This window comes from Cottoperca gobio, chromosome 16, assembly GCF_900634415.1.
Source record: "Cottoperca gobio chromosome 16, fCotGob3.1, whole genome shotgun sequence".
NCBI lineage: Eukaryota > Metazoa > Chordata > Actinopteri > Perciformes > Bovichtidae > Cottoperca > Cottoperca gobio.
In genome coordinates, this window is record NC_041370.1 from 18,859,896 (window position 1) to 18,875,671 (window position 15,776).

Below are 15,776 nucleotides of genomic sequence, written 5' to 3' on the forward strand. Positions count from 1 at the left end.
CCTCCCCCTCCATGTTTTTTTCCCCCTCAAATCACCATATTTCCATCTATATCTTATCATTGTCATCCTTCCTTTCTCCCACCTTCCCCCCATGCTGTGTCTCTTGCTGGATCCAAAAAGTCTAAAAATGTTTTTCCTTCCTAACAACTCCTCCCTTACTGGAAAACCTCATGAGGTCAACTTAGATGTGAAATCAGAAGAAGTAAGGATAGCACGACATTGTGCGAGGAGAATCTGACTGAACCTATCGCTGTCGACGTAAAGTCAGGTGATATATATCGGGCAATATAACACTCTCTTTTGTAACACATGTTACAGAGGTTACTGGAGAAAGAAACAATGCTTCTTTACATTTTATTTCCTAGCTATCATGGCGGCCATTTAAGTGTTTCCATAGTAACTTGGTATGGAATCTACAAATCAAATGCTTGTTTGACCATACTTTGCATGTTTCTGCATTTCCTCATGCATTTATCTCCTTCACAATAATTATGAAAAAGGGTAACAGTGTCCTTCTTATTTCATAGTCTTAGTCTGAGTCTATTTCAAGTAGGTGAGACGGCAGAAAGTCCCCTTTCAAGTGAGAACAAGAGACTTCAGACTGTTCACGCATTATAACATAAGTAGGGAACTATTAATTGGTCAAAACAATGTGTGCTGCCTTTGCGATCCACTCTTCACTGCATTCGGCCCACAGAGTGCTGTGTCCGGGGTGTCCACTTCAGGAGACACGGATTCGGTTTGTATTCATTTGCCCCCCCCCTCAATTCTAATCCCTCCATCCGTCCTTCTCTCGGTGTCTCTGTGCGCCGTCAGGCCTCGTCTGTGGCGAGAGCGGAGACGAGTCATGTTTGGCCTGTCAGTATGGCTGCTAGTGTCAGTATCTGGAGCTGCTGGTTCCTCTGACAGCGCTGGAGGGGCTGCTGGTCCTAGCAGAGTGCAGCCGTCACCCTGTGACACGCTCAGTGTCACCGATCCCCTCCGTCTGGTGACATAGTATCTCCTCCTCCTCCCCCGTCCTCGTCTTTGCCACTACACCCCCCCCCCCCCCAGCCAGTGGCCTTTTCACTGCCACTCTACAGTCAGTCACTCAGTCAGTCACTTATTGCATCACTGAAGACCCTTTAGTACGAGCTGACCTACATGTGTGTTTGAAAACTGATACCAGTGTTTTGAATTGAAGCCGGCAATCGTGTTTACAGTTGATATTCTGACACCTTTTATCATTTTCAGAAAGAAATGATTGTTAAGAAAATATAGTTAGAATGACAGATGAACAAATAGATAGACGGAGAGATGGATAGATATATAGATGGAGAGAGAGTGTCTGTGCTCAGCAGGACTAAATATGTGTGTGATTTAATCTGGCCTTGGCGAGTGTGCAGCAGTGACAAATGGATGCTCACTATGAAACCCCCTCATCCAAGAGACAGTATTAGTTTTTGCTTTAATTACCAGCAGCAGTAATGTTTCCTATCCATAACTGTCGGCCTGCTAGAATGCCGCCTGGCAGAGGGGTGAGGGCCTTGTCTCTTCTCTCAGTGGGCCTCCTGTCTCTTCCACCCCCCCAATCCGTCTATCCTCTCTCCCTTTCCTCCCTCTCCCCCTCCCCCTCCCTCCCATCCCCTCTGCTCCCACCGCATCTTTCATTTCAATATTTCAATATTTATGCCTCATCTGAGAAAGTTCAAAGTCACAGTAAGGAGGCTTAACTTTCTCCCGCCTCCCCGCCGACAGCGCAGGACCCTGCGTGGTGGACGGGAGAGGAGAGGCCGGTGATGGCTGCTCTCCCCTCCCCTCCGCCGGTCACTGCTGACAGAAAGGGAGAGGAGTGGCCAGGCCCGGGGAGTCGGCTGCAAAGACAGGCAGCTAGAGTTTAAGATTTGAAAGCTCAATGTGACACCGACCTTAGATCGACACTATTTACAGTTTTTGTTAATATTTGTTATAAATCCTTTTGGGATTATTTGTAAAAGGGAAAGGAGTTTGAAAAAGCATATAACAACTGCTCTCGTTAAGAGTGTTCCAAAGACGACCGGTGCAATTTTTCAATCGTCATCGATTGTGTAAGAAAATCTACAATACCTCAAGACTTGTTGGACACTATTTAATATTCATATTAAAGCCAATATCCATCGGTATGACACAAGGCTAGACACTTTCTGCTAATATTAGGTTGCACAACATGTAGCACCTCAGAGGTCCAGGGGCAGAGCTAAGGTCCCATGGGTGCCTGCGTTGGATCTGTTATCCATGTCTGACCCCATGTCACTGTGCGGGTACATTTTTCTGTGGTTAACTGACCATCCCTTGACAAAATACAGAGGCAGTTTTAATAAATAAAAGTGTCAGACAAGTCCGTCCTTTGCCATAAAGATCTTTGACAGCCGCCGTCTGGTAATAGATTAGCCTAATTACAGCGTCCCTGAGTTTAGATCGCAACGTCACATACTCAGCCTGTCGCTCTGATAGCCATTACAGCCACTGCTCCCCACTCCTCTCCTGTTAATGTAAAGTTGTAAAGAGAGGGAAAAAAAAGAAGAAGAAAAAAGGAAAAGCCAAAAGGAAAAGGTCGTCCTCATTTGCATGCAAGCCTTCATTAGAATATGCGAATATGCTAAGGACCAGAGCCGGCGCTTTGCATGCGCAGGTGATGAATGGCCAGTGCATCGCAGAATAGGCCGAGACGGAGGCTTCGTCACCCTCATCTGCATAGCATACTTTATTTACTTGTTTATTTATTTATTTATTCATTTACTTTTGAGTGCTTGCTCTGTGATACGTCTCTCGTCTGTGGAATGTGACTGAGGAGGACCTTTGCAATTTACCCCCCCTCCCTGCCCACACTTCAATAAGACGAGGCTTTATTAAATGGCTGAATGAGATCTAGGAGTTTTCACAAGGTTTTCTTTGCTCCGGGGGAGAAAAAAAGAGGAACGTTTGGACGGCTCTCACTGTAAATCGTTTGTGTTTGTTTACCACTTTATACATTTCAGCAATGACTTAAACGAGGCATTAGAAAAGGTAGAAATTGGCTGTTTATTGAGCGGTGATTCAACCTGTAGCGCATCAGACAGCGTCAGCTGTGGGAGGGAGGCCAACACTCGTTTGAGTGAAACCTTGCAGAGTGTTTTTGTCGAAGGGGGGGGGGGGGGGGCGGGGTGGGGTTTGCGGGGCGGAGAGCGAGTTTCCAGAGAGAAAGTCTTCTCTTCACTCTTCTCTGTTGCCGGGGCGGCAGATGGTGGGTGTCAAGACAACGGCAGCAATAGCCAAACAAAGACATCCTTTGTGTGTGTGTGTGTGTGTGTGTGTGTGTGTGTGTGTGTGTGTGTGTGTGTGTGTGTGTGTGTGTGTGTGTGTGTGTGTGTGTGTGTGTGTGTGTGTGTGTGTGTGTGTGTGTGTGTGTGTGTGTGTACTTTCTGAGAGGTGTAGAAGTGCACTAGCTTTGAGTAGGAGGCAACAGCATCTATAATAACACTTGAATGGTGCATTGTATAAATTCCTAAGCTGTACTCTCGCTCAATCTCCAGAAAGTCCGTTGTTTTGACTTCAGACAGCTGACACCTCACTGGACCTCTGAGGAAATACTCCGTAACTTACACCTGGATGAGAGAAAGTACTTTTTCAATACCATCAACCAGATGTCAGATGTCACATTTGCAGAGAGTGTGAACTTCCACTTTGTACAATCTCTCCTCTCGCTTCTTTGAGCCTAATAAGTCATTCTTTGAATAGGATCGCTGAATATTAGATTAGTACCATAGCAGTTTATTTAGCTCCTCTGGAGTGTGACCTTAGCTGCCCTTCACAGAGGCGCGAGGATAATGAGAGTGGTATCTGGCCGACAGACAGGCCTGACACCCCAGCTACGCCCTTCACTCCGATGGCTGAGGAAAAACGTCAATACAGAGGCCTTATGTTTTATGGATTATCTGCTTTAGCAAAACTATAGTGAGAGAAATACAACTCTCGCTTGTCATGTTGCTTCAGTTCTTTTTAATGTGGAAGACCACTCGCCAAAACAACAGCAGTGGAAATTAGAGGCTGTCTTCTTTGTTTGTTTCTTTTCAATTTCCACCTCTCGCTCCTCGTTCTTAGCATCTCCCATCACTCAGGTTTGAATGCGGGGGCCTGGAGTTCTTTGATTTACCAACTTTTTCTACCTTATTTTGAAGAGTCGTGGTTTTAATTTGATTTTGTACGTTTTCATTCAGAACACATCGCTGTCATGCATCTTTGCTAAAGCAAGGTAGTGTGTGTCTTGTACAAAGCCTGCTATTATAGATGTCCTGTGCAAATTAAACACACTCCACGCCTCTAGACTTTAGGTTTATTTCCGGGGTTTAATTATTTATTTTGATAGCTCTCTCCCTTTCTTTTCCTCGCTCACTCTTTCTTCAACCTCTTTTTCATACATTTAATTTGTTCTCAGAGGACAGGCAGATACTGTATACAGTAAACAGACTGAATAAATCATGTTTGCGCATTTTCCTTTTTTTGAGGGGGGGTGGGTCTCAGGGATACTGTTGTTTTTTATCCCCAGGGGGCACAGGGGAGGCTTGCTGTTGTAAACGGACCCAAGTGCAGCCCTGTTATCCGCAGTTTAATCTGCCCACTGGGGGCCAGAGAGAGGTCGGTGGGGGGGCTCATCGCAGCTCCCGGTCCCTGAAGGAGCACAGAGGGTGCAGAGGTGGGGACAGAGGTGAGAACGCTGGCTGGTGTCTTTCCCCTCAATTAGACTCTTTAACAGGAGATGAGGCCCTGCCGCCGTGGTTTCCTCTTCTAATAGTCAGCTGGAAAACTGGTTACAGTTCCACCAATATATCAGTTTGACTGGCTGATTAAAAATATAATGCCAACATCAGCAGTGTTGTCTACCTCTGATACAACGTAGCAGCCTCTCTGACCACAGTTTTCATTCTTGCTACTCTTTCAAAGAAGTCATTTCAGGGCAACAAGGAATGATTCAATGTAACGGCTTCAGTAGTGTCAGTGCGTAAATCTTGAAATTAAAGCAAACACCTCTTGCCTAAATAAACTACATCAATGTATCCTTTAGCCACATCCTGTGATGGCCTAAGAGCTGTTTCAGAATACTATTCTGGCAGAAGCTGATTTTTTTTAACCATAAATAATTAAATGTAATGCTATTTAATATCAACACATCATGCTAGCTATTGGGAGCATCTTTCTGCAGCATGTTAGCTAAAGTTATGACCTTCAATCCAAACACCCAGCATACATACAGGCTTTCAAATGTTATCACTCAAACCCTACTGGCAGTGGTCATGTCTTGCTGACTTAGTAATGTTATCAACTTTTCAAAAATATATTCAGGGATGTAAAATAATTTAGCTTAGATTTAGTGCTACAAGTGCAAAGAACACAAATGTTTTTTTATTTTATCTCTCACTCCCCACCCTTCACCTCTTCTCCCAACACACACACACACACACACACACACACACACACACACCTGAGGAGACCTTATAAACATAAGGAAACCTGCATTACAAATTACTGCACATCATAGAAATTGTGCAGCAAGCTTTTTAAAATACCAGCGCTGCCAGTGAGGCGCTTTGTAATTTATCCCTTCACGGCTGTTAGCTGCGCCGCGCAACGGTGATTTATTTGGTTTAAGAGAAGTTTTGTTTAGAGAGATAATGAGCAGGACTTCTCTTTAATGATTTAACACGGCGCGGTGGAAAGGAGAGGGGGGGAAGCACATATATTTTTCATATCTTTAACTGCACTGCAGAGAGGGAGGGAGGGAGGGAGGGAGGGAGGGAGATGCATTAGCAAGAGATGCTAACGGTCTTTAACAACCAGCATTTTTGATTCATTTTGTTTTGTTGTGTAAAATGAGACTTTTTAACCTCCATATAATGTGGCTGTATTTTAGTATGTTATATGTATTTCATTTCAAATGTTTCTCAGGACATGCTCAGTGTCCTTACTGGATAGTGTTTTCTCTTTTTTTTTTCATAAAGGTTAATGTATTTGTGCTGATTCCACACAACACTGTATGGCTTCTAATGCAAGTCTATTTTGTGCTATAGCCAATTGTGTAACTGTCTGTACCTTGTTCTTCATGCACCTCTCCTTTCATCTTGACACCGAATACAGCATTATTCTCTCTTGTTCAGCGTTTTCAAGTTTCTCCCCTCACTTAGGATTTAAATCCCAAATTAAAGCAGTTAATTAGAAAATATAATGATGCTGAGTAGCATAATATGCAAACAGTGCTATGACGCTCAGAACTGCCATCGGCGCATAACGATGATATCAATAATAGATTACTTCATCAATCGGCGTTCTCTCGAAGATGGAAATGCGCTGTTGGGAAGGGACTGGATTTTTATTTTTCATTATTCTAATTTTATTTTTTTCTCTTCCTCCCTCCCTTCCCGTAGCTTTAAAATGTCTGTTTCATCTCACATTAGGGTGTGCTCTGCATAAGTGCAGGTGGAACTTGCTCTCCCTCTAAATGATCCTTTAATGGAACAGTGTGCACTGGAGCTGGGAACTCTATGGGGCGCTGCCACTGTCGATGAGAACTTCGCCTCAATCAATCCGTCAAGCCCCATCACCTGCCTCAGCAGATGATCCAAAAACCCCTTTGGAGAGGCAAAGTGAGCTTTTTATGTACCTCCTCTAAGACTAGAGGACACACACGCGCACACACAGGCGCGTACGCACAAGCGGCGGCATCATAAGTGAGAGGTGTCTGTTTCACTGAGAGGCTTGACGTTGATCAGTCGTCGGAGAAACACTTTGCCTCTTTTATTTTTATCAAGATCATCTTAGAATAGATCAAGTGCTTGCTTTGCTCTGGCACGGGCATAGAAACTAAATCAATTCAGATGTTTTATTTATTTATTTTCCTGCCCAATATCTGTTACATTATGGGATGTTTCCATAAGCGGATCTCTTAGAAGCCCAAGCAATATTGATGCGAAGTCGCCTCTTGCTTCCCTCAAACAAAGCGACAGCACCACAAACTGCATTTGCTTCTGCTTCTCTCCCTAGTTCACTCCAGCTTATCAAGATAGTTCATCATGCTTTTTCATATTCCTTCAATTCCCTTCTTTCTCTCCTGTGGCTTTTCTTTCTCGATCCTTCCATCACCATCTATCTCCACATCGGAAAATTTGACACCACATTTAGTTCACCCCATCTACTGCTATAGGCCTGCATGTAGAACATCCATTAAACTCAGACGTTAAACACAGCAGAATCCCTATTTTCTTAGTCCTTATTCGTGATGTCTTCCTGTCTGTCTGTCTTGTCAGGAAAGCAGTAGCTCTGTCTGTCAATAAATGTCTTATCTTTCCACTTCTTGTTCCTGTCTGTTTATCTGTCTGTCTGACAAGTCGGCAGCTGTCTCTGCGCTGCAGGGTTGCTGTCAGCCAAGTGTTGGTTTCTGTTCTTCTGTCAGTTCACCTGCCTGTCAAAGCTTCTCAGATTAAACCTGTCAACTTACCTCCAGGTTTTTCCGCTTCTACAGGATGGGTTTATAAAGAAATAAACAAGGAAGAGACACATTATGTTTACTTAGAAGAGTAAATTAGTTGTGGCATCGAGGAAAGTTATTTTTTTTTATGCCATGGGTCTCCCTCTTCAGTGGTGAATGTAGTCTGTGGGAGCTTTATCCTTAGAAATTAAATGTGCTAATGTCTCTAAAGCATTTCTTCTGTCAATAGATCATTGTCAAATTAGTTGTGATGCCTTTCACACAGAATGAATGAAATTGTGTGACTGACTGAATTAATGCCACATTCCCCAACAATCCTGGTGCTTCTTCACTTACCCAGCACGAGAATTGGGTAGAATTTAAAGATGTCAAAAATAGAAAACCGACACGCGATACGCACACGTATACCGCACACGGTAAGAGGTTAATAAAAGACGATGAAGGCATGAAACGTAAATAAAGAATACACAGAAAGGGAAGAATTGGCAGAGGTACGGCAGAGGTTTGGCAAAGTGCTGTAAGGTGCTTTAGGAAGGGAGTAGGAAGAAAAAGTTAGAAGTGTAGCAGGGAGATGGATGGGAGGAGGTGTTATTGAGATGGGTGGTAGGAGAAACAGAAGATGGAAGTGAAGAGAGATGAAGGACGCTGAGATGGCAGAGGAGATGGAATGGGGGAGTGTGCAGAGGGGAGCTACCTGCTGCTGATGGCAGTCAGAGTCAGTGAGGGATGGAGGGCGATCCAGCTGTGACATTAAAGCAGCAGGTGGAGGCCATCATTAGGACTGGCACAGGAGGCTGGATGAGCCCGCACACACTCATTTCTTTGGGGCCCAGCGGACCACTGAAGAGTGTGTGTATGTGTGCGCTTCTCCTCAAAAAGAGCTGAAGCATAGTCCCATAACTTCAGAGCTCATCCCCACCTCCCCTTTCATCTTTCCCACATGGATCCCCCTCTCTTTCTCCAGGTTTCGCTGGCTTTGCCCGGTGAGGGTTGAGCGGTTCCTACATCTGGTATCTCTCTCCTAATGGTTTTTCAGTTACCTTTTAACCAATTACAATACAGCCGTTTGTTCGATTTCACCTTCATTTTTCAGCTCATAGCTTTTCCTATGTCGCGTTGTGGCAGCGCACAGCAGGCGACAAACTGGATGTTCAATCGTTTTTAAGGGAAAAACAATAAGAAATTGAGCCAACTGTTCCCCAACTTTTGTCCTCTACAGCCATAGATAACGATCTGAAATATGCACGCCACCAGTGTCCACCTGCTTCTTTTCTCATTTAGTCTTTTGACCGTTCATTGCAGTGTGTTGGAGAAAATGAATGTGGTGTTGGTAACGCACTAAATGTTAAGAAGTAAAATTCTGAAATGTCATGAATGGGGAAATTAGCTATAGAGACTCGAATCGTATTTATGCACCATGCTATTTATTTCTGCCGTAAAGTTGGGCTCTATGGAGATTGACTCGCATTTGGAGCCAGACTCAACTGGCCATTCGAGGAACTGCAGTTTTTGGTACTTATTATTTTTCAGCTCCGGAGGGTTTGGCTTGTTTTTTACCCGTGGGTACGGGGTGAAATTAACCCATTATTGCATCCAAGCTAGATCATCTTATACTGGGTCAATTTAAAACCCATCTGGTGCGACTGCTTTAAGGCAGCAATATGAGTGCAGAAATGTCAGAACTAAGCGAAAGACTACAGCACATTTGTCCTCTTGTCAAAACCTGAAGAAACCAGCTGAAAGTAACTCCAGCAAAAGTTGGCAAAGTATGTCATGTCTGACATGGCTCTATCCCAGAATGCCTTTTGCACAGCTCTCGGGAATGGGTGTGCGTGATTTGAGGGGTGGTGGGCTATGGTGCGTCTAAGCCAAGTGTTGCTCCAGGCCTTTTCTTAGATCTCCCATCCCTTCCGGACCTGTAGATGGGCCTATCCAGGAACACCATTAGGCAAATGAAGTTGTTTGTATCAAATATTGACATGTTATCTCTTCATCATCAGGCGGCGGGAGGGAAGAGAGAGAGAAAGATTGTAACTGTGGGTAATTGAGCCGTGTCTCCCCTGCTTATCGGTAAAGCTCCGGCACGTCACGGACCTAACGAGCTGTGGCGCGCCGATTAGTCTGAAGGGAAAGTCGAACGTGAAACACCAGAGTCTCCGTCTTTCTCTTTCTTTCTTTTTTTTTTTTTTTTTTTCTTCATATCTGCAATGGATATTATGAGCCTCCCTGGAGGGCAGAGGCACAGCCTTATTAGTTCAATTCATGGGGGGGAAGAGAATTGATATGGATGAATGGCATGTTAAAGTATCCCTTTGTTACAATAACCATCAAGGCTGATGGTTCGGGCTGATGATGCAGCCCAAGGCAGCAGGACGACAAGCTGAGGCCTTGACCTGGATGGCAGAGGATGCACACACACCAAGGGCAGGGGGCTGATTACACACTGCCTTAAACAAATGGATTTGCCCCTTTAACATTTAGATATGGGATCTTTCTGTGTGTTGGTGTGTGTATGTATGCATGAGAGATAGGGCACTTGTGGATGTCTGTTTTTGTGAGTAAGGAATGTTGTGTGTGTGTGTGTGTGTGTGTGTGTGTGTGTGTGCAGCCTGTGCCAGGTGTTTCCACAGGGCATTACCCATCTTGCACTCGTGCCACTCTGAGAATAATCCAGCTAAAATGGATGAGATGAGAATCTCGCAACATGCCAGTTTGATTTGTACCCCTTGCTATCAAAGAATGCTAATTAAAATTATATTTTGCATATGTCTTGTCTTTCATGCGCATATGCAAATTGCCCCTGTTGCCTTTCAGCACTCTGTAATTAGGTTTATGAAGGACAGCTGTAATACATAATTAACAGAAATGTTTGCAAGCTCTTTTTTTCTTCATGTCTAAACACGGCGACTCAAACAAGCACACATGAAGTGTTCCAAGGCCGGGCCTTTCTCAAATATATTGATTCATTTGTTTACCCTCACCCCCTCAGAAATATCTTAATTTTGCTGTTTGTTTATTATAGAAGATGCCGTCAGTCAGAGGCGCTTCCAGTGGGCCAGAGACGCTCAGCATTTTGATCTTGCCATTCTCCCTGATTGGAGTATACACGATTAAGTCCTACACTTGCTTCCAGTTTAACTCCAAGGCAACGTTCTGGACGGCTGGATGGATTGAGTTAGAGAGGATTGAGAAAAATGTAGAGTGATGATAGCAAGGCAAAACAGTGGAACATGTTTGAATATTCATATGGTGGTGTTAGTTAGCGTCGGCCTCAGGGGCCTCGATGACGGACAGGACTCCGGGGCCATGATGGGATGGAGGACACAGCCGTGTGCGAGTGCGTGTGCGTGTGTGTGTGTGTGCGTCGAGACGTCGGAGGAGGGGTGTTAAGAGGAGCAGGGCAAAAGCTGACACAGCGGCATAAATAGTGAAATAATTCTGCTTCTGCTTTATGAAAGACTGACTCCTAAAGTTAGACAGAAAGCTTCAGGAAGACGCAGACAGGGCTAGAAAATAGAAATATGATCTATTTTAAAGAAACAAAAGTGAAAACCTCCAGAAAAGAATAAATGGGAGGAGCGATCGGTTAGGGGAGGGGGGGTTACTCGAGTGTGTGCAGTGACAGTGCCAACCACATGACTGTCGGTTCAACTCCCTCGGCCTCTTTCATGTAGCTCCATCCTCAGCTCTCAGATGTGGTCATTGTCTCTCAGTTGCACAATAATGGGAAGTGATGGGTGCTAAATGAAAAGGCCAGGGGATGAAAACTCTGGTGAAGCAGCTTGGATGTCACAGTAGTTAGTCCTGTCATCCGTTCATTATGTTTTCATATGCTGTTTAGGAGACACGGTAAACTCAGGGCCCTCGACAAAGTCAGGACATTGTGGTCACTGTCAAGCTATGGTGCCCTGGTGTTTTAGACTGTGTGTGCGTGCAACCGTATTTACTGTAGATGCATGTGCATTTGAATCATTGCACGCGTGTTCATATTTGTTTGACACATTGATATACAACATGTGGAACTCTTTGCCTCGATTCTCACTCTACTGTCTGACCAAATAGGTGCTGGTAAAACAAAGATTCTCGAGCTTTAGACTCTTGTGGTGCAACGTTTGCATATACATTTGTGTCTCTTTTGCTGGTCTGTCATCTATTAACAAAACAATAGTTTCTCCCCCCAAAAAACCTGTTTATGACCAATTTATATTTAAAACTCAATGACAAATGGGGTTTGCTGGGAAAAGACTTGGATTGTAAGAACAATGGGTTTGTGCTCTCGTGCGTTTGTTGGAACGTGTCTATCAGTGGGAGAAAACGGACACTCGACAGACAGTCCCTCATATTCCTAAAGTGAAACACATTTTTTACGGGAAGGAAAATGGAGGAATAACCAAAACAAAGATGCATCTTTTCTGTTACGACAACGGCAAACAGAAAATATGTTTCTATCCAGCTTGAGTCTTACTTTAAGAACTCTGAGCTCATTATTTTCAGTACACGTTTGCAGAGGCTATCTTCCAGTGTTTCAAATCCTCCAGTCTTTTGTTTTGCTGTAGTGATGCAGTTATGGTTCTGACTTTCTTGAAATAAACAGCAGAAGCGGAATAAACGTACACTGGACAAAAAGTCTCTTGTACAACTTAACTGTGACGTTAACCCATGTTCTGTGTGTGTGTGTGTGTGTGTGTGTGTGTGTGTGTTTTGTAGATGGGCCTTTGTGATGAAGAAACACCTCAGCACCCACCTGCTGGGAAAACATGGAGTTGGACAGCGCAAAGAAAGGTAAATTAAACACACACTCAGCCCTACATAGTATCATCTGCTTTCAGTCAAAGAAAACCTTGTACAAATGTATTCTGGTGCATTCACGTTAATATAGATACTTCCTGACTGTCAAGTATTTTTAGCTTGTTTTCAGGAGTCTAAAGACTGAAGGATACAGCAGGCAATTAATTCCAGATTTTGGAGGATGACTCTTACAACCCCTATGGAGGTCTGCAGGCTTTTAAGCAAAAAGTCCCCACTAGTTACAGTGAATTTCAAGTTAAATATAACTTGAGATCCTCCCTTCCCCTAATGAGTTAAATGGCTTTCACTCATTCTGTCTGTCTCGGTCTCTTGCTTACATCCCTTTTTTTCTGTCAAACTTTATCTGGCTCTCTCCCTCATCTTACTTTTCTGCTCTCCCTCTTGAATTAAGGATGAATGATGTTTCTTTTACCATTTTTGTCTGCGTATGCGAGCGTGTGTTTCTGTGTATGTGTAATGTCTCCCGCTTGGCCCTGTCTATCAGAACCAGAGCCCTGCTGTCAGTGTATGTGCGTTGTGTGTGTGTGTGTGTGTGTGTGTGTGTGTGTGTGTGTGTGTGTGGAAAAAGAAAGATGAGGAGATGAAGTTGTGAAGCCCCCCCCCCCACCCCACCCTCCCTGACAAGCCAAAACGAGACGTTAAACACCTCTCAATCTGTCAAGCGAGCTGCTAAAATAGAAACAGACCCGTTTTTTCATTACTCCGCAACCAAATTGATACTTTTGACAACATGTGATATTAGATATGACGAGTGGCTTCAGATATGGGAGTAAGCAACCAGACCAGCTGCCTCTCCATCTCTCTGTCATTATCAAGTAAACTCCTGTCAGCTGTTCATCTGGATTAGATGGAAACAAATCCTCATAGCCTCACACGTCTCTGTTTGATCCACCGTCTTTTGTTATTCTGTCCTTTTTTGATCCGAGGGTAGCCAACACATGTCTTCACATCTGTGCAAACACAGTTTCTCAGCGGACATAAACCGATGACCCCCCCCCCCCCCCCCCAGTCCAACATCTATGCTACTGTTATGTCCACTTGTAAAGACAAGGACAAACGCAAACAATGGAGGGAAAAAGTACAAGAACAGAAAAACTTTAGTTTTTTCACTAAAACAATCCCCAAACACACTGACTGTGCTCAATCAATACACTTCAACTTTGGAAACTGAAAGTAAAATCCACAAGACTCCTTGAAATAGGCTAAACTTTTATTCATCTTCATCAAATCCTAATGTTTGCATCATTGGCGGGATGCATTCAGTGTGCTGCTAATGATTCTAGGCTTCCTGGCCCTGATTCCACTTTAACTTTGGCACGTGCAAAAAGTTTGTTTATTTATAATCTCATCAGATAGAAAGTGAAGGCGACACAGTCACATACATGTCACACATCACAGTGTTTTGAACGGGATAAGTTCCACATTAACTCAGGCTGCATCGGTCCGAGGACGCAATCGCTGACCAGGATCAAATCAAAGATTTCTGCTTTCACTGTCACTCACATTGCGTTATGTTTGATTCTGCCACCGCGGTGATGGTGGTGACACTAGAAAGTACAACACTTAAATCAGCCAGCGCATTAGTCTCTGTGTCCACCGCACAAGTGGAGTCTTGCTAATTTGGAAATGCAGCTCATCTCAGAAGTACTGTTTTGGCCAAAGCCAGCGAAAGCACCGTTTTTAGTTTAAACAACTTAAAGTTTTTTGAATAGGATGGCGCTTGGATTTAATTGGCTAGCTGGTGGAGAATTCCCCAAAAACCTTTTTGTGCTTATTGTTTTTGTTATAGAAGGTGGCAACACTGCCAAGATCATAGAGGACACACACACACACATTCACACACAAGGATACTGGGCATGGAGGCATGAAGCTGTACGGTCTCTGTGTTGCCTGATTGTGTAGCGCAATGTGTGTATTTTTGTCACTCTGCTCAGCATCATTACATCAAACACACACACACACACACACACACACACACACACACACACACACACACAGGAGTACCATACGTTGAGTCACTGCATGTTAATACACACCTATGCTTACATATGTTTATACGCATTGACACACACACTGTACGCTCCCACTCGTCATCCAAAGATCATTCATTCATCTCTCTTTGCACTCTCTTTGCACTCATTCGTGCACACTTAAACACATGCCCACCGTGTACACACGGGCATGCACACTTCATTGCCTGCGCACTAAGAGGGAGGACGGCCACAAGGTTTGTTCTATTTAAACCTGTAAAACACGGTGTCATCATTTTTCTGACAGTCCTGCAGACAGAATTTATCTCATCATTAATTAACCATCATATTTCCAACACAGTGCAGCTTAATTAGCACAAGGTCATTGGGGAGGGCTTATTAAGTGGAACAAATTTGGGCAAGTGTGAGAGAGAGAGGAGGCAGAGGACGGAGGAGGAAAACGGAGGAGAAGGTGGGGAGAGAGAGAGAGAGAGAGAGAGAGGTGTGATGACAGAAATAGGCAGAGAGGGGAGATGAAAGAAGGAAAGGATGAGAGAAAGAGAGGAAGTGTGTGTCTGTGTATGAGTGGTTTGGTCCGACATGACAGTGCTGCCTCAATGATTGATAACTGCACCGGTTTTGAAAGCCCGGACCTGGAGACTAGGACGGTAGCTGAGGGAGAAAGAGAGACAGGGAGAGGGAAAGGATGGGGAAGTGTGTGTGTGTGTGTGTAGGGGGGTATCTGAACCGGCAACTGGGGACCAGTGAGGGAGGGGGGTGGGTTGAGAGGCAATGGGGGTTGCTGGGGGGAGCCAATTGCAAACATATGCTGGCTGGCAGGCGGTGGAGAGATGGATTGCAGTGGGACAGTGTCAGAGAGGCAGTTTCATCACCATCTATGAGGCCCTGTTCACCTGGTATTTTTAGAACACTGGGGAGATCTTTTAGTCAAAGGAAGAGAGGAGGAGGAGCAAGAGGAGGAAGAGACCTGACTGGTCGTAGCTAACGGTGCTAAAAGTGCTGAGGATTTCTTTTATCAGTATTTTATTTTGGTTGATCAGCATAAACTTTATTGATCCACACGGAGAAATCGGTCCACATTTGACCTTTATTAGTAAGGGCTGTGAGCACCATTAGCCCAACTCCCAGGAGCTAGCTACCTTCGCCAAGGAGGTTATGTGTTTTAGTTTGTTTATGTTTGTCAGCAGGATTACGGAAAAACTGCTCGCACGATTACCATGGAACTTTGTGGAAGGGTGTAGCATGGGCTAAGGAAAAACCCATTCTATTTTGAAACCGCTTTTGCGGAGATCTAGATACTAAAAGAATAACGCATGATGTTTTTGAAAGTACAAGCAAAGGGCACCAGTATACAGGGTTAAATCCAACTGTCCAGCCTTTACACTTCGCAGCGATCAAAACAGAAATGAAGCATTTCCTTTGGCTTTCAAAGCTGCACATTTTCTTGTCATATTAAGTTTACTTTGAGTTGACCATGCATGATCTTTAGTGTTAAAGAA

General features: G+C 44.2%; 1 protein-coding gene across 1 annotated transcript in view; it reads left to right on the forward strand.

The window, feature by feature from the left end:
• Positions 1–15,776, forward strand: part of znf407 (zinc finger protein 407) — a 145,711-nt gene that overhangs the window by 49,791 nt on the left and 80,144 nt on the right. Inside the window, 1 exon segment of the mRNA XM_029452039.1 lies at positions 12,185–12,259. Within this exon segment, the coding sequence (XP_029307899.1) occupies positions 12,185–12,259 (75 nt within the window).